Source organism: Triticum dicoccoides, chromosome 3A (assembly GCF_002162155.2).
Source record: "Triticum dicoccoides isolate Atlit2015 ecotype Zavitan chromosome 3A, WEW_v2.0, whole genome shotgun sequence".
NCBI classification, from domain to species: domain Eukaryota; kingdom Viridiplantae; phylum Streptophyta; class Magnoliopsida; order Poales; family Poaceae; genus Triticum; species Triticum dicoccoides.
The window spans coordinates 75432767-75455057 of NC_041384.1; the positions used below are offsets into that span (position 1 = coordinate 75432767).

The following is a 22291-nucleotide window of genomic DNA, read 5'->3' on the forward strand; positions in this document are numbered from 1 at the left end:
CCCTTTTCTACGTGGTACCAACGTGTGTACAGCTACGTACGCCGAGATAGATATACTCCTAGTAGTTGTGTACAGCATGCGGCACAACACAAGCGGAGACAAAACCCATTCAAAAGTGGCAAAAAGAAAAGAGAGGGGGGAAAAAAATCCGAGCTGTTCCCATGCGCAGCTGTCCGTGCGACGGAGTTGAGTTAAAGCCCCCGCCACCACACCACACCAAACCCGCCCCGTCAATCAGCTACCCCGGGCCGGCGCGGTGGACGGCCGTATATATACCCGGCGCGCACAGCGACAGCCGGAGGCCGCCGACCCGAGAGGAGAGAGACCCAGCGCAGAAAAGGGACGCCGCAAAAGGGCCCCCGGGGACAGCGAGAGGTGTAGGCAGCAGCAGCAGCCAGCGAGGAGGCTGGTTGTGGTTGGTCGTCGCGGGCGGGATGGAGAGCGAGATGTCGGACGCGCAGCCCCCGGCGGCTGCGGCGCCCGTCGCCGAGCCGCTCGCCGCCGTGGCGGAGGAGGGGGAGGGGGAGGGGGAGGGCGAGGCGTCCACCCTCACCATGGAGCGCGTCGCCGCCGCCAAGAAGTTCATCGAGAACCACTACCGCTCGCACATGAAGAACATCCAGGAGCGCAAGGAGAGGTACCGATCCGATCCCGCCCCCCGCCTTTCCTTTCCGCCTCCAATTTCAGCTGCCGCCGCTGCGTTCGTCCGGGGTAGATCTCGCGTGGGAGAGCTCGATCGAGGGGTTTGAGCTCGGTTGGAGCGGCTCGAGCTCGGGGTTCTGGTGCTAGGGGTTTGTAGCTTGCTAGATTTGGGGGTGAATTTTGGGGCTGGTGCCTGCGAGGAAGCGGGACGTGGGTAGCGGTAGCTGTACCAGCCCATGGTCTTGAGGGTTTCTAGTGCAGCATGACCTCAGATGTTGCTTTAGATCCTCGAATTGTTATTTTTAGACAATGAGATTCTCGAATTAGTCGAGCATGCTATGCAATTTGGGGTCGCAGTGGCCTGATTTAGCTCTGATGGATAAGTTGGGATGAGGAGAGTCCTTGGTTCTGTAGGTGCTTCGGATCCTCATATTCTGCTCAATGCACCGAGTAAAAATGGCCCTAATCACTGCATATGGAGCAGTTACTGCATTGTTCCACTTTTGCCGCGAAAAGCTGCTAAGCTGAGCTCATCATACTAGCAACTGCCTTGCTTAGCTGGATAGCGGGTTTGGAATGTTACTGTTCTGATGGTTCTCGCTCGGATGATGACGATGCATGGTTGCTGCTACCGTGTATGTCTTGAGGTTGCGTCAGTATTTTGTTGTATGTGATATTTTGTTCTTGCGTGTATAATTAGAGTGTATAGTTTGTCGGTTTTTATTAGTTTCCGCAAGCAAACAAACAAATGGTTGCCTTTATTATGTGACGGTTTTGTACCATCAATGTACTGTTACTGATTCATGTCATCCTTTTATGAATGAGTGGTGGACACGTGGTCGATGACGTAGCGCATACATGCCATGTATTGATTATGCCAGTACTAATTTAGCTTACTCGAAGCCAGATATGTACTACATAATAACCATTTCAGTTTACTATGTGTTTGTTAGAGCCAGGATCAAAGAACCCTGTTTTCCCCTTTCATCAGACATATTTTAGTTGCGGACAACATTTGATTCTGCTAGTTGTTTGGAATGCTTCGTTTCTGCTCAGTGCACCATGCTGTTGGTCAAATTGCTGACACGGAGTAGTTAGGTTCTGTTTTTTCCGCTGCAAACTGTTGAGCTAAGTTCATAGTACTGACTCACCCGCAAAAAAGAAGGGTTCATAGTACTGACTACTCCCTGCTTAGTTGGGTTATAAAACTTAGTGTCTTGCTGTTGTAAAGATTTTCTTGCAGGATAAATGCACAAAATTGACTCGAGGGAACACACATGATTTTTCTGCGTCAGCATGTTGTTTTACAAAGGTCAAACCGTCAAACAGTCTTGTTTCCCTATATGTTGGAAGTAAAACAACGTGATGAGACACAATGCAGAACATTAGATGAAAGAAGTTGATGTCCTATACCTTTTTTAATGCAATGGCACATAGTGGGTATGTAATCACCAGCCATGGCGTTGAGGAATTCTAGTGTGGTATGACGATGAGATCCTGGAATTAGTCAAGCTTGGTACACAATTTCGGGTTGCAGTGGCCGAATTTAGCTCTAGTGGATAAGGCCTCATTCGGTTTGGAGGATTTTCATAGGAAAAACATAGGAACAAGAATTTCAGAGGAAAATTTCCTATAGATGCATTCGGTTTGTAGGAAAGGTGTACGGGAATATTGTAGGAATACTACTCATTTCCTGTGTTTTTGGAGGAAACTAGACATCCACTCAAAGCTCATTTTACGCGTAGGAACGAGGCAAGTCAATTCCTTAGGGTGGCAAGTGCCATCCTATCAAATTCCTATACTAATCCTAATTCCTACCTTTTAGTTTTCTCCAAACCGAATGAGCCCTAAGTTGGGGTAAGCAGCACTTGACTCTGTACGTGCTTCGAAATCTCAGATTCTGCTTAATGCGCCAAGTAAGAATGGTTCCAATCATGGGGTATGCAGTAGTTATTATACTGTTATATTTTTGGCATGAAAAGCTGTTAAGCTGAGCTCACCGTACTAGCTGCTGGCTTGCTTAGTTGGATAGTGAGTTTGGAGTGTTACTGTTGTGATGGTTCTCCGATGATGGTGCATTGATGGCATACTATCGTGTATGTTTTGAGATTGCGTTGGTATTTGCCTTATGTGGTATTTTGTTCTTGTGTGTATAATTAGATTGTATACAAGCCAACAAATGTCTGCCTTTAATTAGGGTATATTATGTGATGGTTTTGAACTGTCATTGATAGTCGATGACGAAGTGTATACATGCTAGTACTAATTTAGCTTACTTGGAGTCAGGTATGTACATAATAACCATTTCAGTTTAGTATGCATTTGTTAGAGCTAGGAGCCTAGGATCAAAACCCTGTTTCCCTTTTGTCAGACATGTTTTGGGTGTGGACACCATTTGATTCTGCTAGGTGTTTGGAATGCTTTGTTTCTGCTAAGGTGCACCATGCTGTTGGTCAAATTGCTGACACGGCGTAGTTATGTTTTATTTTCATGCTGGAAACTGTTGAGCTAAGTTCATAGTACCGACTACTGCCCTGCTTAGTTGGGTTACGGGATTTATAGTTGCTGTTTTAAAGATTTTCTTGCAGGATAAATGTACAAAACTGGTGGTGAGAAATCAACAACATGATTTTCTGTTTTAGCATACATTATTGTACAAAGGTCAAACAGCCTTGTTTCCGTATATGTCGGCAGTAAAATAACACGATGAAGCACAATGCAGAACATTAGATGAAAGTAGTTGATGACTTAATGTCATATACTTTCTGTAATGCAGTACATGAAGTTCAGGCCATCTATGTAACAGGGCATTTGTTTTTCATTTGTGGTCCTGTTATGTGTTAAATCTTTTATTAAAGCACACAGGGGTTATGTAATCACCAGCTTGGTCTTGTATTAACTCAAGCTGGGGAATGCATTTGTTGAGACATCAATCAATTTTAAATATTTGAAGTTTACCTGCATAAGTTTCAACTGTGAAAGCTTTGTACTGGTGTGTGACTTCCGTCATATTGATTATCCACCTTGCTCATCTTTTGGCATTACAATTCCATTTTAAGCAGATTTGCCCCTCCCCAGATGATAGTTTTGTTTGATTTCTGTCGGTTCCCAGCATCACATAACAAAATCCGATGTATTGCAGGCGTTTTAGACTGGAGCGGCAGCTAGCTACTTCTGAAGTTCCCAGGGAGCAGCAAATCAATTTAATAAAAGACCTGGAGAGAAAGGAAACTGAGTACATGAGACTTAAAAGGCACAAAATCTGCGTGGATGACTTTGAGCTGCTCACCATTATTGGGAGAGGCGCTTTTGGAGAGGTTTGCTCTTGCGCATTTAGTTTCTGTTTTTCTGCACACACCTCCATCTGTGGCGTCACTGCTAAATGACACATGTGTTTTTGCCAAAGAACATGGCATGGCTCTAGACCATGGTACTATAAGTTTGGTTGTTGTTGGTAATGTATTTACCTTCAAGTAGTTCTGTATGTCCAAAAAGATTTAAACTAGGGGAAGTGACAACTGTTTGTTGGAGCATAAACTCATTTGTGCTTTAAATCCTTTACTGACCTTCTTCTTGCTGTTTATAATTTATTATTACAATAGGTTCGACTGTGCCGGGAGAAGACCTCTGGCAACATATATGCAATGAAAAAACTGAAGAAGTCTGATATGGTTATCAGGGGTCAAGTAAGATATCCCCTATTTCTGGACATTTCATGTTTTCTGCTTCGTAGTTGCTCGTTCTATTGACTAATTTTTATGTTGAATGTGCTTAGATGGTTGTAAGTATTAATATTTACCATGGTGCTTTGCTATCTGTCAAAATTTTCTTCAACAAACTCTTGTTGCGTCTACGAGTGTATGTGGCGCTTTTGCAAGGATTGTTTTTTTTCTCAAAATATGCAGTGCAGTGCGGATTTCTTTTCCATATCATATAGTTGCTTTTCACTGCAGCTTTTGTCACTGTTATCTCGAAAAGAAAACAGAAGTACAAATCGAATTTGCAATGCATGCTAATACAGTATTAATGCGTAGGAGCTTGTGTGTTTACCATTTAGCTGGCCTTCTTTTGAGTTTCTGAAAGAAGGCCAGCTAAATGGGTAGCCATTTTTTCAGTCTCCAAGGAATTCGAACTTGAACTTGCTAGAAACAAAAGGCTAGTGTATATGATAATCCTGTTTTGTTCTATCCCTGACTTTGTTTGTGTGAAGCCCACAAATGTTCCACTCATTTTTCTCTTATCTAGTTTATTTGTCATGGGCATGTGATGATATCTTCAAAATATGTGTACATTTGTATACTATCTTTGTTGGATTTACAATTTCTGTAACATGTTTGTTAGGTGGAGCATGTTAGAGCAGAAAGAAACTTGATGGCTGAAGTTGCTAGTCACTGCACTGTGAAGCTATACTATTCTTTCCAAGATACGGAGTATCTTTACCTTATTATGGAGTACCTCCCTGGCGGTGATATCATGACCCTTCTCATGAGGGAAGATACCTTAACTGAACCCGTGGCTCGATTCTACATTGCTGAGACCATCCTTGCTATTGAGTCCATTCATAAGCACAACTACATCCACAGGTTACAAATATTTGATTTTAAAGGCATCTAATTTAGTCTAACTCTACCATCTTTCTGATATATATATTTGGTTTGCTATCATATGCAGAGATATCAAGCCTGATAATCTGCTTCTAGACAAGAATGGTCACATGAAGTTGTCGGATTTTGGGCTGTGCAAACCAATTGATTGTTCAAAGCTCTCAACCTTGAGCGAAGATGAACCCATGGGCGATGACAACCTGAAGGAGTCAATGGATGTCGACAGTTCACTCTCTGAAACTGCAAATGGTAGAAGGTGGAGAAGTCAACATGAACAACTTCAGCACTGGCAGATGAACAGAAGAAAACTGGTATGTCTGCTTTATGGTTAACATATCGTCATATCGATCATCTCATTGGTCCTGTATAATTCTTTTGCTTTCATGGTATCGCTTCTACACCCTTGTTGGGAAAAAAAAACAAGCGTGTGCATGCTCGATGTTTCCGTGGCAGCCTTTCTTACTACAAATGTATACTGATATTCAGGCATTCTCAACTGTTGGAACCCCAGACTATATTGCTCCAGAAGTTCTGCTAAAGAAAGGATATGGAATGGAATGCGATTGGTACAGCATGTTCAGACACCTTTTGTTCTATTTACTCTTTAGTTTAATAAATGTCTCATTATATTTTGTTTTGATCCGTAGGTGGTCTTTGGGTGCAATAATGTATGAGATGCTTGTTGGGTATCCACCATTTTATTCCGATGATCCAATAACCACATGCAGAAAGGTTTGGTTTACTCAGCACATTTAGCTTAGTGTCCAATTCAAATTACCACTCATTGGTCGGGCTCACTTTTTTATTTGTAACATATCAGTAGTTCATTGAATGTTCTGTATGAATTATCTTCAGTTTAGGCTTATCATCGAAATTAGATTGCACTAATACTGAACAACTGATTTATTTTTAGTTTAATTTAAAGTTCAAGCTGCAAGAACCTGAAGAAAGTATGCTGCAGCTGTATTGCTTATAAGCTTGCTCTACCAAAGCTTATGATATCAGTATTGTTATATATTAATTTTTTTGATTTGGTAGTGACAAAGTACCCACTTCTTGATCATGTTTTACTTTCAGTAAGTTTACGAAGACATAATTATTTTGAAGTTATTTCTTTATGATGTTTCTGCTATGATGATGTGTATTTCTAGATTGCCTTCTATGAGCATAATCAATTGTAGTTGGACCTGCATTTGTTCTATTAATGTGGTTAACATTTTTCATATACGACCACCCGAAGACATTTTATCCTCACTCTGCCAAATTTCTGCCTCTTTCTAGATTGTGCACTGGAGAAACCATGTGAAATTTCCAGATGATTCAAGGCTGTCTCCTGAGGCAAGAGATCTAATCTGCCGGTTATTATGTGATGTTGACCACAGGATTGGTGGTGCAGGGGCTGATCAAATAAAGGTAGGACCCACTGGCACACAAAAGAAATAATTAGTTAAATATAATTCTTGTTTTGTTAGTCTACCTGTGTTCAACATATCATTTTCTTCATCATTAGGCCCATCCTTGGTTCCGTGGAGTTGCATGGGATAAACTTTATGAAATGGAAGCAGCATTTAAGCCTCAAGTAAATGATGAATTGGATACACAAAATTTCATGAAGTTTGATGAGGTAAGTGTGTAATCCATTTATTGACAGTCCTCTCCTCTCCTGCCTGTGCAATTCAAACTTTGCCATTCTCTATTGAATATACTCCCTCCGTCCCAAAATAAGTGTCTCAACCTTAGTACTAAAGTTTCTGCGATTGATGACATTTATTTATAATCCACCAGCATTATTTGATTTTATATTATGTCTCTTTATTTGTATTACAACTTGCATCTGTTACGAACACTTACATTTGTGTATATCATATCAGGTGATCTCTGGTAGATATTATTTCAGATGTATAAGGGGTATTCATATACTATAATTTGAACGAAATAAGATCTACTACTACTTATACAAGCACGAGTTTGATGAATCCAAACGATCCCGACCTTTCAACCATCTACATCCAACGTCCCACACTGCTCCAATGATGTATCCATCACATCACCACAATTTGGAAACAACATTGGTTGCATTAATTGCAATTAATCTTGGAAAAATCATTAATTGCAATTGATTTTAGGAATATTGTTCATTTTAAAATTATAGTCGTAGAAAGATTACATGATTGCCTCTCAAAATTATAGTCGGAGGGAGCACTATCAAATTGTATGTGTGTTGCACATGCACAATTACTACTACTTCTGCATCGTAAATTAATAAAATAAAGAAGTGATTATTATTTTCAAAATTTAATTTTTAAATAAGGAATAAATCATGTATACATCTAAACAACATTTTCTTGAAGGGGAGCCTTGGCGCAGTGGTAAAGCTGCTGCCTTGTCACCATGAGGTCACGGGTTCTAGTCCTGGAAACAGCCTCTTACAGAAATGTAGGGAAAGGCTGCGTACAATAGACCCAAAGTGGTCGGACCCTTCCCCGGCCCCTGCGCAAGTGGGAGCTACATGCACCAGGCTGCCCCTATCTAAACAACATTTTCTTAAATCTAAGCATCCCTTTCAATCCAAGCAAACTTTAATGAATCCAAGCAACCTTTTGTAAATCCAAGCAAGCTTTTCATAAATTCAAGCAACCAAACTGTTAGTTTGAATTTTTTTTGGCAATGTTCAGATGAATTTCATGTTCTCTGCATTGAAATGCTGTTTATTTTATTTTCATGTTTTGTTTTCACCCCGTGAATTACATCCCTACAAGTTAATGCTTGTTTCTGCGCTGCAGATGGATAATAGCCCTCCAGCAAGAACAGGTTCTGGGCCATCAAGAAAGGTACGCACATTGAGGTTCATAAACTAGCGTAATAGCATTTGTAATGTTTGCATTGGCTTTTGCATCTTAATTTACTATGCATTGGCTTTTGCATCTTAATTTACTATGCACAACGATGAATTGTTTGCTTGAGTTACATTCCATCAAATTGTAATTATGTCAGGCTCACTGTTTGATAGAGCAAGATATGTTTGAGACAGGATTAGCCATATCTTTCTTTATTTCTGTGTAATAGAAGTACAAAACACTTCATTTGAGTATCAAATACAAGTCACTTATGTGTTTCAAGACCTGTTTAACCATTAGGCCGTTCCACTATGCATATATCTGTGATAGACCCACGGTTTCTCATGAGTCGTATATCTACTGCCTACTGGTATTTATAACTTTGTTGTAGTAGTTCAAAGTTCAAATTATCTGCCCTTATTGTTAATTTTTTGTGTATCTTATGTATATTTTTTGGTACAATTGTACAGGCGAAGCTGAATTCAAAAGATCTCAGCTTTGTGGGGTATACATACAAAAACTTTGATGCTGTGAAAGGATTAAAACATGCAGGTTTGTGTCTTTGACATGATTTTATATATTGTGAAATATGGTCGGATTGCAAGTATGGATTTCTTTTCTAGTGTTATTGGCATTTTTCTCATAGCATACTCATTATGTTCTGTAAACTGATAAATGACGGTTTTTCATAGCATAAACATGCTATTAGGTAGCTTCATCACTTCATGAAAAATGACCAGTATCTAAGTGACATACACGCGTTTATAATCCTTTGTTGTTTCTAAATGTATAAATGTTTGCAGATATGCAAAGGAGCTCATCGCTTACAAGGCCCTCTATTGGTGCTATATTCGGTAACAAATTCTGCCAAAGTCGTGTATTCTATTGCGATAACTTCCCTCTCTCTGCTTTATCTTATTCGTAATTCCTCATCTCAGGATCAAATGGCATGGAGTCATCGAGAGAACCAAATGGAAAGGACACACACATGCACACCTTTTCTTCCGGGGATCCGATGAGTCCATAACCCGGCGTGGTTCTGTTTGTTGCTGAGATTTTTCTAAACTAAATTAGCATGCAAACGACTGAATGAAGTGGCTTCGTCTGGACAACCTGCTTGTTTTTAGCCAGGTTTCTGCCCTATTAAATCGTTGGCGAGCAGTTTGTAGAAATCCAAGAAAGCTTCTAGCTGTAAAATAGTATGCTAAGGACTAGACAAATGGTCCATCCACCGGTGGGCTCGTCGTGTTTGGTGTAGCGTGTTCCGACCAAGTGGAGATGGGCATGTTTGGGAGGGCTGGCTGCCCAGGTTGGCAGAGCAAATTGCTGCCTTCTCTTGTGGCAGTTCCTGGTCCGCTAACATTTGATCATGGAAGCGAAATAAGGTGGTAACTGAGGCAGGCTAAGCTATTGTTGTTGGTGGTGTTTGATACATATGTACCAGAAGATTTCCATTCAGAGACATGGCCCTTGGTCAATGGTCTCCCGTTGCAGAAATGCCTAAATTTTTGTTTACTGTATTGTTCGCCAGTTATATTTGAACATTGAACATTTTTGGTGGAAGTGTCCCTTATTTTCTTTCCGCAACATCCATATGCAAGAACTGAATTCTGTGAGAGTGATTATTTCACATAGACTATTCTATAATTGTCTTTGTTCTCGAGGACGGCATGTGTTGGGCAAAAGAAAAAAGTGTATTCAAGAGCAATGTCGAAGCACAAAATTTATGTTTTTAATATAGGCCGCACAACCCATTTTTTATCAATGATGAAAACATACAGTATTTTCTTGAGTGTGAATTACATTATTTTTCAAGTGTTTTAAACATTTCTTATCGGCGACAACTAGACAAACTACCAGAGAAGTTTGCCTAAGTATTTGTGTCCAACTCTGATGGGACACATAAAACATTTGAACCTTACATAAGTCGAGCTACAAAACATTCTAACCCAGAAGGTACTAAGCCAGTGAATGCAATGAATGTGTGTTAAAAGTCAGATCTAGCTACTGCTGCCAAGACAAGTGACTTGTTCTGAATTACAATCATTTACACCAGCACACACCTGGCAAGCACTGTTAGCGTTGTACTACCAGTTTCGATCCTACAGTTTTCTGTAATTTGCTACAAAACAGTGTCCAACCTTCGCACAATCTCCACATGAAGCTGTCTCAAAACTTGAAGAGCACATCCCACACAGACTATGGTTGAAATCTATTCCTTTGCTTACACAAGGCCGAAGGGGGCAAAGGCAAGCAATTATGATTTCGAGTTGATCAATCAACCCAATCAATAGAGCCCCGACTACCTGATCTAGCATGAGCAAACTATCAAAACCCTAGAAACCACGCCTCCCTCGTCCAACCCGAACATCAGAATCAATCCATCAACCATTGCTACTTGGCGAATCACGAAGTCACCAGGGCAACCACAACTCAAACCCAAAACAACCCAACACCAGCACACGGATTTCCACATACCATCGCTCCCATGGAGACTAGGGTTTGGCGAACCACCGCCACGCGTAATCTACCTCGAATGCTTGTATTTGGCCATGGCGGGAACTATGAGACGGGGCCGAGGGAGTCAGGCGGGGGTCGCGTAGCGGAGTGAGGCGTGCAGGAAGGGAGGCGGGCGGGGGTTCGTGTGCAGGAACGGTTTACCTTGCTAGCTTGGTGATTCCTACTGACCTTAGTTCTCAACTGAGGGAAATACTTTGCTTATGTGCTACACCACCCTTCCTCTGGGCAAAACCCAACAACTCCTACGGGAGTAGCACTGCCCCATTAGAGGTTAAAAATGGAAAAAGGAACATTGTCAAAGATCTCATCAATCCAAGACCCTGAGCTTGTTCCTCAAGTTGTACATATCCAAGGCCTTCCACTCTGTGAACTTGGCCTTTCTCCTGGAGGCTCTAGACCATTTGGGCTTCGGTCAACACTGGCACGACTGGACTTGCATGTCGCTTAGCTCCTCAACATCGTGTGTCCTCCTCAACGGTTTCTCTGCCCCTTCCTTTTCTCACAGGCGAGGCCTTCGGCAAGGGGATCCACTTTTGCCTATGTTATTCATCATGGCCATCGACTCCTTCACCACATGATCTGAGTGGCGGCCGACTCGGGCGTACTCTTGATGGTCCGTGCAAGAGTGGCACGCTGTCGAATTTCACTATAGCTGACGATGCTGGCATCTTTGCCAACCCCGACAAGGACGAGCTCACCACAATCAATTCCATCCTCGATTGTTTCGGCAACGCTTTGGGATTGATCACCAACATCATTAAGACTGAGATCTTTCCAATTCGTTGTGAGAACTTTGACCTGCAAAACCTACTCACGGTGTTCCCGACCAAAATTGCATCATTCCTAGTAAAAAATTTGGGCCTTCCCCTTCACTTTCATCGACAATGTAAGGTTCACCTACAGCCGCTGATTGACAAGGTTCATGGCAGACTACCCAGATGGAAAGGCAAGAATATCACTAGAGTGGGCAGAGTGGCTCTTTCCAAGTCCTCTCTCACCTCTACTGCCACATTTCATATGACGGTCATCCCACTACCAAAGTGGGCCAGTGCCAAGCAAGACAAGATCACAGATAGTTTTGTCTGGTCTGGCGATGATAGTGACACTGTTGGTGCTAGTCATTCACTGGTTAATTGGAAGATTGTCGGCCGCCCCAAGGTGCTTGGGGTGCTAGGTATCACGAACCTGGAGCTCTTCGGGAGGGTGCTCAGACTGCAACAACTCTGGCTAAAATGGAACGACTCGAAGCGACCATGGGCCCGATCTCCGCTCCCCTGCGATGCTTCTGACTTGGCCCTCTTCAGGGCCTCCGTGACCATCACCATTGGAGACGAGCACAAGGCCTCCTTCTGGCATGACAACTGGTATGGTAAAGGGGCACTATGGATTTTGTCACACCCTGGTCTTTTTGCCATCTCTCCTTGAAAGAATAGATCGATGCACGACAAGCTTCGGAACAATATTCTGGATTCATGCGGCGGCTAAGATGAACAGGCTGGACCGACTGTTGGAATTCATTGGTCGGGCCTCCACCGAACCTCCACCACCCTAGACCCGCACAATCAAGACTCCATCTCATGGAACTGGCACCCCAGCTGTGAGTACTCGATCGGCGGCTTATCGGACTCAATTCTTGGGCTCTATCTGAGGTACTTGAGCGACAAAATCTGGAAGACGCACGCAAAGCAAAGTGTAAGCTATTCTCTTGGCTTGTCTCCATAACAGGATCGTCGCGGTTGATCGTTGGCCATGCGTGGCTGGCTGCATGACCCGGTCTGCCAGCTTTGTCTAAGTGCCCTTGTGACCGTTGACCATCTCTATGAGGGTTGTCTGTTCACTTCCGCCATGCGTGGCCTAGTGTTGTCCTGGGCAGGTGTGTCGTCGGCTTTCGCTCTGACGGCCGCCACCCCCTCAATTGACGTCTGGTGGCACGAAGGCCTAAAGGAGAACGACAACACTATCAGAAGGCGACGCAGTGGCATCCTCATTTATATAATGTGGAATGCCTGAAAGGAGAGGAACAAACACATCCTTGAAGAAACGAGACTGTCATACATTGAGGTGGCCCATCTCGCCTTCGAGGAGATTTCGTAGCGGGAGTTGGCCTTCAGGCCACGAGCGATCCCAATTCATGAGTAGTTAGCATGCGGCTTTGACTGGGATACATGAGATCTTGGGGTTACCGGCATGTCCCCTCCTAAAACATGCCAACCTCTAAATATTTCCCCCTTCTTAGTGAAAGGGCAGTGCTCCTGCCGGTTGCTCAAAAAAGATAGAAGGTGTGATTTTCTCACCAAGTTTATTCAAATCTGATTGCAGCTTCTTCCTCCCAGTGTTCTCCCTCGGTTTTCCCAGATCCAGGAACAGCTAGTGTCGTTTTTTGTACAACGCCTGGTGCAAAAAAAAAAAAAAACCCGGCAAAACCAAAACTCATATTTGTAGTTTTGTACTGGTGAGGGGGCCTATACGTTGACGTACATGACAGAAACCTTCGTATTCACAATGTATATAGAACTACGACGCAAGAATGTCCAGGACGGCGTGCAGCGACGTACGCAGGGTGTTTGTGACGTTTCAAGCAGGGTGTTTTGGCCCCGCTTTCCAGGCTTGTTCTCTGAATATGAAACCACAAGTCCAAGTGAGCACGCGCAGAGGAAAACGATTGCATGCATATCCAATCGCATCACTTGTGCAACTACGTACGTACGTGCTTGGGCCGTCCATACCGTGAACCGCAATGCACGTCAGACAAAGTGAACGCGAGCTTCTCCCGTGATGCATCCACACGCCTCAAACTGGCCAATGGCTATTTAAGCTCGATCTTCTCCCACATCGATCTGCACCATGGCAGCTTACTACTACTAGCTGTCTAAGCTAGAGATCAGCTATCAGCTGATTGTGGACGCCAGCTACGTAGCTCACAAGTTGCAAAATGGCTTCTCTCACGAGTAGTCCATGGCTTCATCTCCTGCTGCTTCTCGTGGCCATGGGCGGCACGTTCACTGCCGCCGGTGGCAGCGGGAACCCCACCGCCGGGTTCCAGAAGGTGCAGCTCACCGACGGCGATTTCCAGGTGCAGAGCCCGTACAACGTGCCGGAGAGCCAGCGGTTCCAGTACCGCAACGGTGTGCGGACGTTCTGGGTGCACCGAAACGACAAGCCCTTCAACACCGTCACCCACACCAACCCGCGCTCTGAAGTCAAGCTCCGGGTAAGTACATAGCAGCACATTGTTGAAATTCATGCGTTCCATATCGGCCATGGCGTCACATATATGAACTATCCTCTTCCAGGGCCACGACTACTCGTCAGGGGTGTGGCAATTCGAGGGCTATGGCTACGTGCCGTCGGGGACCTCCGGCGTGTCGGTGATGCAGATCCACAACGAGGAGGGCGCCGCGCACTCGACGGTGTTGATGTTGCACGTCTACGACGGCGTCCTTCGGTTCTACAGCGGGGCGGCCATCGAGCCCGACATCTACGACCGGTGGTTCCGCCTCAACGTGATGCACGACGTCGGCGCGTCCACGGTGGCCGTGTACGTCGACGGCGAGCGAAAGTTCAGCACCAGCGTGACCCCCAGCGAGTCCTACTACTTCAAGTTTGGGGTGTACATGCAGCACCATGACCAGTCCAGCTGCATGGAGTCACGATGGACCAACGTCACGCTCTATACTAAGCACTAGACGGTAGATAGCCATGTGTATTGGTAATGCGTACTAGCATGTCGTATATGTTTACACCACCCTATGTATTACATTATTACCACCAGAAGTTGAATAAAGGTTGTTGCTTGGAGTAGTACACGCACATGTGAACCCTAACGTGCCCCGTGACTTCTTTCTTAGAATTATTTTATAAATATATACATATTTATGTAGTAATTAGTAAGATGAATTTTAAGTACCGTTAAAAGGAGTAGATAATATAACGATCATTTTTCCGTTAGGGTAAACCACCGAACACTCCCGCTCGAGCCCCGAAGCAAAGAAAAAGGGCGATCGATATGAGTAATTCGTCCTTTACTTGCCGGGCACTTTCCTCTTCTCTCCATCTGATAATTGAAACGTGCGTAATAATCATGCTTCTTTGATTCCCTTTTGTCTTGCAAAACTATAATGTGTTGACCTATCACGTGATCAAGTTCCTAGAGATGGGTAGCGGACTTCTGTCGGTGCTCTTCGCGAAGGAGAAGGTGCCGGGATGTGGCGGCAACGAGTTCGTCTTGATTTAGAAAGAAAATTGTGAATACACATACACATGTGTACTATGTATTTATAAAATTTTACGCAACCTCTGTAACTTAACATAAGACGTTTATTAAGTTAGAGAGGAAGTAATACTTTTCACATGTGGCATACAAAACAATATCTATTTCTAATGGGCCAGAAAAGTTGTTGGGCTGACTTTTATCCGTGTAGCCTACAAATCACAATATTTTCAAACAAATTTTCACAAGCATTACTGCACACATATTAGTTTTCACAAGAATTTTTTTAGAAAAATATTTAAATATGAATTTTGTTATTATTTTAAATACCAAGCTCCATGAAGCAATACGCCTGCACACCTGGTGAGGGCCATACGCCGACGTTCCTATTCCTAGTGAGAGGCACAATGTATCTCCTAAGTTTTCTAAGCTTCGGCTTGGCGGCATGGTGGGCGAGTGGCACCCTGCAACGGGTTTGTTGGCGCTGTTCCGTCCCTGATGGCCTCGGGCCTGCATTCTCCGATGTCCGTGGCTTGCGGGGCCTCTGCCGACGCAGCTCCGGCCCCAACGACCAAGTAGATGCATTCTCCTCCAGCTTACTTTGCCCATCAGTATCATGTCTGCTATGACCCCATCAGCTTGGATCTGCGTTCCTCCGGTTCCTAGCTTGTCGGCGTCGCCGGTTGCCAATGATTGCCTTGTGCAGGTTTCTCTCTGCCTCATCGCGTCCCCAACGCCGTATACCTCCACGCCTCGCCTTGGGCTAGATCCAATGCTCGTGTGTCCGATGGCGCCCAGTGCCCCCTCCGGCGACAGGTGCAGCCCCACCAACTCTCTTCTTGACGTGGCAGTTTCGGCTGATGTTTGACTTCCTCATCATAGAGTCCATATTCGGTGGCCATGGGATTGCTTAGACTCAGTCCAAGGAGAAATCCTTGCTTAGCTAGCCGGTGCTGGCAGCGACGTCACTCACGAGTGTTGTTTTCTCTTATTGAAGGTGCGGCCATGACCTCCATCGATGCCCCTCTTCGAGCTCAGAGGAACCCTAGGTCCGGTTCTCCGGATCGGATGGAGACGGCGTCTCGACATCATTCTCCTTCACGAAGGCGCTATCTTGTTCGCTTGCGGTGTCCTTGGTGGCGACTTTGCCGATGTTGGATCCATTGCTTGTTCGGTCTACCTCTCTAGATGGGTCTTGGTGGGTTTAGCTGTGTGTATCCTCTGTTCCGGGCCAGCACCCAGGAAATGCACGCTCAGGGTGCATCAAGGCCTTGGGAGGCGCACATTGTCCCGTTTGTATGTGAGTGGTTCGCGGCTTGAGGTGTTTGGGACTACTTGAAGCATCTGTAACCGGAGTCCTCATATCATTATCAAATGTTCGGGCAGCCTCCCTGATCACAGTCTGGTTTTTTTTGTCACCTAACCGGACACCTTAAACCGGGTGTTGCTATACATCGCTTGCGAGCGGTAGCACATGTGTCGCTTGCGCGCCATCTTAAACAGGCCTGGTCCATCCGAGGGAGCAAGCACCTACGAACAAGCGTTGTGGCACGAGTGAGTAAGCACCAACTAGTGTGTTTGTTTTTCTTTCTTTAGTCTCAAAAAAAATGTTTTCTTAATGGCCACAAATTCAAATTCTGATCATTTCTGGAAACGAGAAATTTCTATAAAAATACCTGAATATGTTTGGAAATGTGACAATTACATGAAATTCCTCAAACATTTTTTGAAAATAAGAACAAATTTGGTAAATAGGAACATTTTTGGAATCCTAAACAAGAACTTTGAATTCAAAAAACCCTCAAATTCAAATTCTATTTTTTGGATAATAGAACAAATTTTCAAATATGGTGAGCACTTTTACCAAGGACATACTCAACAATTATTTAATATATGATGAACATCATATATATATATATATATAATGAACATTTTTAAATATACAATGATGTTTTTTACAAAATACACTGTGAACAATTTTTTAATATACGATGGATATTCTAATTGTATGCACTGAATTATTTTCTAGTATACGGTGAACATTTTTTGAAAATCACGAGCAATTTTTGACATCCCAATTTTTATTTTAAAAATGTTAAGTCTTTTTAAAAATTTGTGAACATTTCTTGAAATTGTGAAAATTAAATAAATTCCAAACATGTTTTGAGAAAACACAAATACATTTTAAAAAATGTGAACATTTCAAAAAATGCTAATAATTTTCTAAATTTTGAACATTTTAATTTTTTTATGAAATTTAAATACTGAGAAGAAAAAAGAAACAGAAAAACCAAAAGGATGAAAACCTGAAAAGGAAACAAAAAACCAGTAAAAAATAGTGATGAGTTTAAAAGAAAGAGAAAGAAAGGAAAAAAAAGAAAAAAACATAGGAAAGAAAAGAAACATCCGGAAGCTTCCACAAAATGTTGGGTATCCTTCCGCTTGGTGGGCCAGGCCAATCGGCGCCATAACGCTCACAAAGAGTGACATATATCATTTGCGTCTTAAACCGACCCATACGTCCAGGTTGCCCTGCACCCTCAAATATCCATTCCATAAGTGAGACGGATATGATGACACTTGGATGCGTCCATTACGTCGAATTTGGTTCATGTTGGCCCATCCTGACCCCACAAATATGTGTCTCTATCGATCCCTGACAAAACATAGCCACTTTACTTCACTCCAGTCCATGCCGATGCGTCTACAAACTTCTCTCCGTCAATCTCCGACGCGACGGAAGGCGGATCGGACTCTGAAAATTCCAGATCCGTCGACTCGGACCTCGTAGAAACTAGTACTACGACGCAAGAATGTCCCAACATGGGCGTACTGCGACGTACGCTGTCTATCCGTTTCTGCTCCGGTGCTCCCCCCGGGCTGAATGCGAGGGGAAAAACACAAGGACGGCCAGGATGAACCAAAAATGATTCATCACGAGGGGCACGATCGTCTTTGTTGCCCCCGTGTATAGCCGTCGAGGAGCCCTGGGAGGCCCGTACGGGCCCGGTTAGATCGTATGTCCGACCCTATACGTATTTGTATACGGCATGCGTTTCGTTTTCGCATGCAGTCGCCCGCGGCCGTGGGGCAGCACGTGTCCATGGCAACAAGCCAAAACTGTCCCATCATATAAATGTGGACGGCAACTACCTCCGGCCTCATCGCCCACCATTTCCCTCCGCCACATCGTCTCGCTCTCCACTCCCTCTCCTCTCCCACCTTGTTGTCTCTCTCTCCCCGATCGCATCCCCTCCATCACCTCCATTGCCATGGAGGACGCTGATAACCCACAAGTATAGGGGATCGCAACAGCTTTCGAGGGTAGAGTATTCAACCTAAATTTATTGATTTGACACAATGTGAGCCAAAGAATATTCTCAAGTATTAGCAGCTGAGTTGTCAATTCAACCACACATGGAAACTTAGTATCTGCAGCAAAGTGTTTAGTAGCAAAGTAATATGATAGTGGTGGTAGCGGCAACAAAAGTAAAGACAACAAAGGTAATATTTTTGGTATTTTGTAGTGATTGTAACAGTAGCAGCGGGAATGTAAATAAGCGTAAACCAGTATATAGAAAACTCGTAGGCACCGAATCAGTGATGGATAATTATGCCGGATGCGGTTCATCATGTAACAGTCATAACATAGGGTGACACAGAACTAGCTCCAATTCATCAATGTAATGTAGGCATGTATTTCGTATATAGTCATACGTGCTTATGGAAAAGAACTTGCATGACATCTTTTGTCCTACCCTCCCGTGGCAGCGGGGTCCTATTAGAAACTAAGGGATATTAAAGCCTCCTTTTAATAGAGAACCGGAACAAAGCATTAGCACATAGTGAATACATGAACTCCTCAAACTATGGTCATCACCGGGAGTGGTCCCGATTATTGTCACTTCGGGGTTGCCGGATCATAACACATAGTAGGTGACTATAGACTTGCAAGATAGGATCAAGAACTCACATATATTCAACACAATAGGTTCAGATCTGAAATCATGGCACTCGGGCCCTAGTGACAAGCATTAAGCATAGCAAAGTCATAGCAACATCAATCTCAGAACATAGTGGATACTAGGGATCAAACCCTAACAAAACTAACTCGATTACATGATAAATCTCATCCAACCCATCACCGTCCAGCAAGCCTACGATGGAATTACTCATGCACGGCGGTGAGCATCATGAAATTGGTGATGGAGAATGGTTGATGATGACGACGATGACGAATCCCCCTCTCCGGAGCCCCGAACGGACTCCAGATCAGCCCTCCCGAGAGGTTTTAGGGCTTGACGGCGGTTCCGTATCGTAAAACGTGATGATTTCCTCTCTCTGATTTTTTTCTCTCCGAAAGCAAATATATAGAGTTGGAGTTGGCATCGGAGGGCATCCAGGGGGCCCACGAGGTAGGGGGCGCACCCTAGGGGGGGGGGCGCCCCCCACCCTCGTGGACAGGGTGTGGGCCCCCTGGTCTTCATCTTTGGCGAGGATTTTTTATTATTTTTTCTAAGATGTTCCGTGGAGTTTCAGGTCATTCCGAGAATATTTGTTTTTTGCACATAAAACAACACCATGGCAATTCTGCTGAAAACAACGTCAGTCCGGGTTAGTTCCATTCAAATCATACAAGTTAGAGTCCAAAACAAGGGCAAAAGTGTTTGGAAAAGTAGATACGACGGAGACGTATCAACTCCCCAAGCTTAAACCCTTGCTTGTCCTCAAGCAATTCAGTTGACAAACTAAAAGAAAGAAAGAAAAACTTTTACAAACTCTGTTTGCTCTTGTTGTTGTAACTATGTCAAGCCAGCATTCAAGTTTTCAGTATAGATCATAACTAACCACATTTGCAATAATTCTCAGGTCTCATAATTACTCATGTCAATAGCATAATCAACTAGCAAGTCATAATAATAAATCTCGGATGACAACACTTTCTCAAAACAATCATAATATGATATAACAAGATGGTATCTCGCTAGCCCTTTCTGAGACCGCAAAACATAAATGCAGAGCACCTTTAAAGATCAAGGACTGACTAGACATTGTAATTCATGGTAAAAGAGATCCAATCATAGTCACACCCAACATAGATTAATAGTGATGAATGCAAATGACAACTGTGCTCTCTAGCTAGTGCTTTTTAATAAGAGGGTGATGACTCAACATAAAAGTAAATGGATAGGCCCTTCGTAGAGGGAAGCAGAGTTTTGTAGAGGTGCCAGAGCTCGGTTTTAAAATAGAGATAAATTGTATTTTGAGCGGTATACTTTCATTGTCAACGTAACAACCAAGAGATGGCGATATCTCCCATGCTACACACATTATAGGAGGTTCCCAAACATAATGGTAAAGTTTATACTCCCCCTCCACCAACAAACATCAATCCATGGCTTGCTCGAAACAACGAGTGCCTCCAACATACATCAGGTCCCAGGGGGAGTTTTGTTTGCAATTAATTTTGATTTAGTTTGCATAAAGCATGGGACTGGGCATCCCGGTGACCAGCCATTTCCTCGTGAGTGAGGAGCGGAGTCCACTCCTCTTGAGAATAACCCGCCTAACACGGAAGATAAGGACAATCTTGGTTGATACATGAGCTATTCGAGCATGCAAAACAGAATGTTTATTTGAAGGTTTAGAGTTTGGCACATACAAATTTACTTGGAACGGCAGGTAGATACCGCATATAGGAAGGTATAGTGGACTCATCTGGAATAACTTTGGGGTTTAAGGGATTGGATGCACAAGCAGTATTCCCGCTTAGTACAAGTGAAGGATAGCAAAAGACTAGGAAGCGACCAACTAGAGAGGACAACAGTCATGTACATGCATTAAAATTAATAAACATTGGATGCAAGCATGAGTAGGATATAATCTACCATGAATATAAATATCGTGAAGGCTATGTTGATTTGTTTCAACTACATGCGTGAACATGTGCCAAGTCAAGTCACTTAAATCATTCAAAGGAGGATACCACCCCATCATACCACATCATAATCATCGCAATAGCATGTTGGCACACAAGGTAAACCATTATAACTCATAGCTAATCAAGCATGGCACAAGCAACTACGATCTCTAATTGTCATTGCAAACATATTTATTCATAATAAGCTGAATCAAGAACGAGGGACTCATCATATTTACAAAAACAAAAGAGGTCGAGTTCATACCAGCTTTTCTCATCTCAGTCAGCCCATCATATATCATCATAATTGCCTTTCACTTGCACGACCGAACGGTGTGAATAATAATAAGAGTGTAGGTGCATTGGACTAAGCTGGAATCTGTGAGCATTCAATAAACAGGAGAAGACAAGGCAATATGGGCTCTTGGTTAAATCAACAATAATGCATATAAGAGCCACTTCAACAATTTAATTATGGTCTTCTCCTACTGACCCCCAAAGAAAAGAAAAGAAATAAAACTATTTACACGGGAAAGCTCCCAACAAGTAAAAGAAGAACGGGAAATATTTTTGGGTTTTCTTTTTAATTATTACTATTACAGCAGAAAAATAAACTACTACTAAATTTTTTGGTTTTTCTTAAGGTTTAACAAACACACAAGAAGAAAGCAGGAAAAAGAAAATAAACTAGCATGGATATTACAATGAAAAAGTATGAGCACCGACATCTAGTAATGAGTGTGTGTGAACATAAATGTAATGTCGGTGAGAAATACGTACTCCCCCAAGCTTAGGCTTTTGGCCTAAGTTGGTCTATGGCCACGGCTGGCCTGGCGGATATCCATAATAATAGTTGGGGTCATACTGCGATGAGGAAGAAGAAGGCTCCCATTGCCACTGGCTGGCAATCATCTTTGGATCCCACTGATAGTTAGACTGTCATGAAGGATCAAATTGTGGTTCTGGTTCTGGCTCCTCGGCTGGTGCAGGGTTCCGGTAGGCGTGGATAGCCGTCAACGGAACAAGGTACTTGCCTACAGTCAAATCAAACAAAGAAGGAGCAGGCAAGGTAATAATCTTAGGATGATGTTTATTAAAGAACAATTGATATTTAAGCTCTCCTGCCCTATTCTTAACAATAAAATCATGCGCCACCATACTTTTATAATCTAAATAAACACGAGGAAACACTTTTTCTTCCTTCTCAGCATGCCTAATAGGTATGTTAAAATGTGCAACTAGGCGCGTAGCATAGATGCCTCCAAAGATGGGACCCTTAGTACGGTTCATGCTTAACCGTCTAGCAATAATGCCGCCCATACTAAAAGTGTTATCACTGTATAAACCTTGGAGCAAAATGATAATATCAGGGATACTAAGGTTTCCATAGTTTCCGCGTCCAATTAAGCAACGACTAGCAAATAATGCAAAGTAACGTAAACAGGAAAATGTATGCTAGTGATTCGTGCATCAGAAACCTTCCTAGTTTCTCCTACAGTGATAGTATCAATAAACCCAACCACATCATCATAATGTGGTTCTTTTGTCTTGCCCTCAA

General features: G+C 43.3%; 1 protein-coding gene and 1 pseudogene across 1 annotated transcript; one reads left to right on the forward strand and one right to left on the reverse strand.

Moving 5' to 3' along the window:
- Positions 1-22291, reverse strand: part of LOC119267241 — a 50694-nt pseudogene that overhangs the window by 7461 nt on the left and 20942 nt on the right.
- On the forward strand, positions 227-9646 carry LOC119267240 (serine/threonine-protein kinase tricornered-like). The gene is made up of 13 exons (XM_037548598.1): positions 227-637; positions 3785-3959; positions 4245-4328; positions 4984-5225; positions 5314-5557; positions 5733-5812; positions 5894-5978; positions 6528-6659; positions 6757-6870; positions 8030-8077; positions 8554-8635; positions 8887-8937; positions 9022-9646. The coding sequence occupies exons 1-13, from the start codon at positions 435-437 to the stop codon at positions 9108-9110; spliced, it is 1629 nt and encodes a 542-aa protein (XP_037404495.1). The 5' UTR covers positions 227-434; the 3' UTR covers positions 9111-9646.

Excerpts from the sequence above, each read along its gene's own strand:
- LOC119267240 (XM_037548598.1), top strand. The coding sequence starts at position 435 with ATGGAGAGCGAGATGTCGGACGCGCAGCCCCCGGCGGCTGCGGCGCCC. Across the intron at positions 5,813-5,893 it reads TATGGAATGGAATGCGATTG|GTGGTCTTTGGGTGCAATAA; the intron begins GTACAGCATGTT and ends TTTGATCCGTAG. Across the intron at positions 8,078-8,553 it reads GTTCTGGGCCATCAAGAAAG|GCGAAGCTGAATTCAAAAGA; the intron begins GTACGCACATTG and ends ACAATTGTACAG.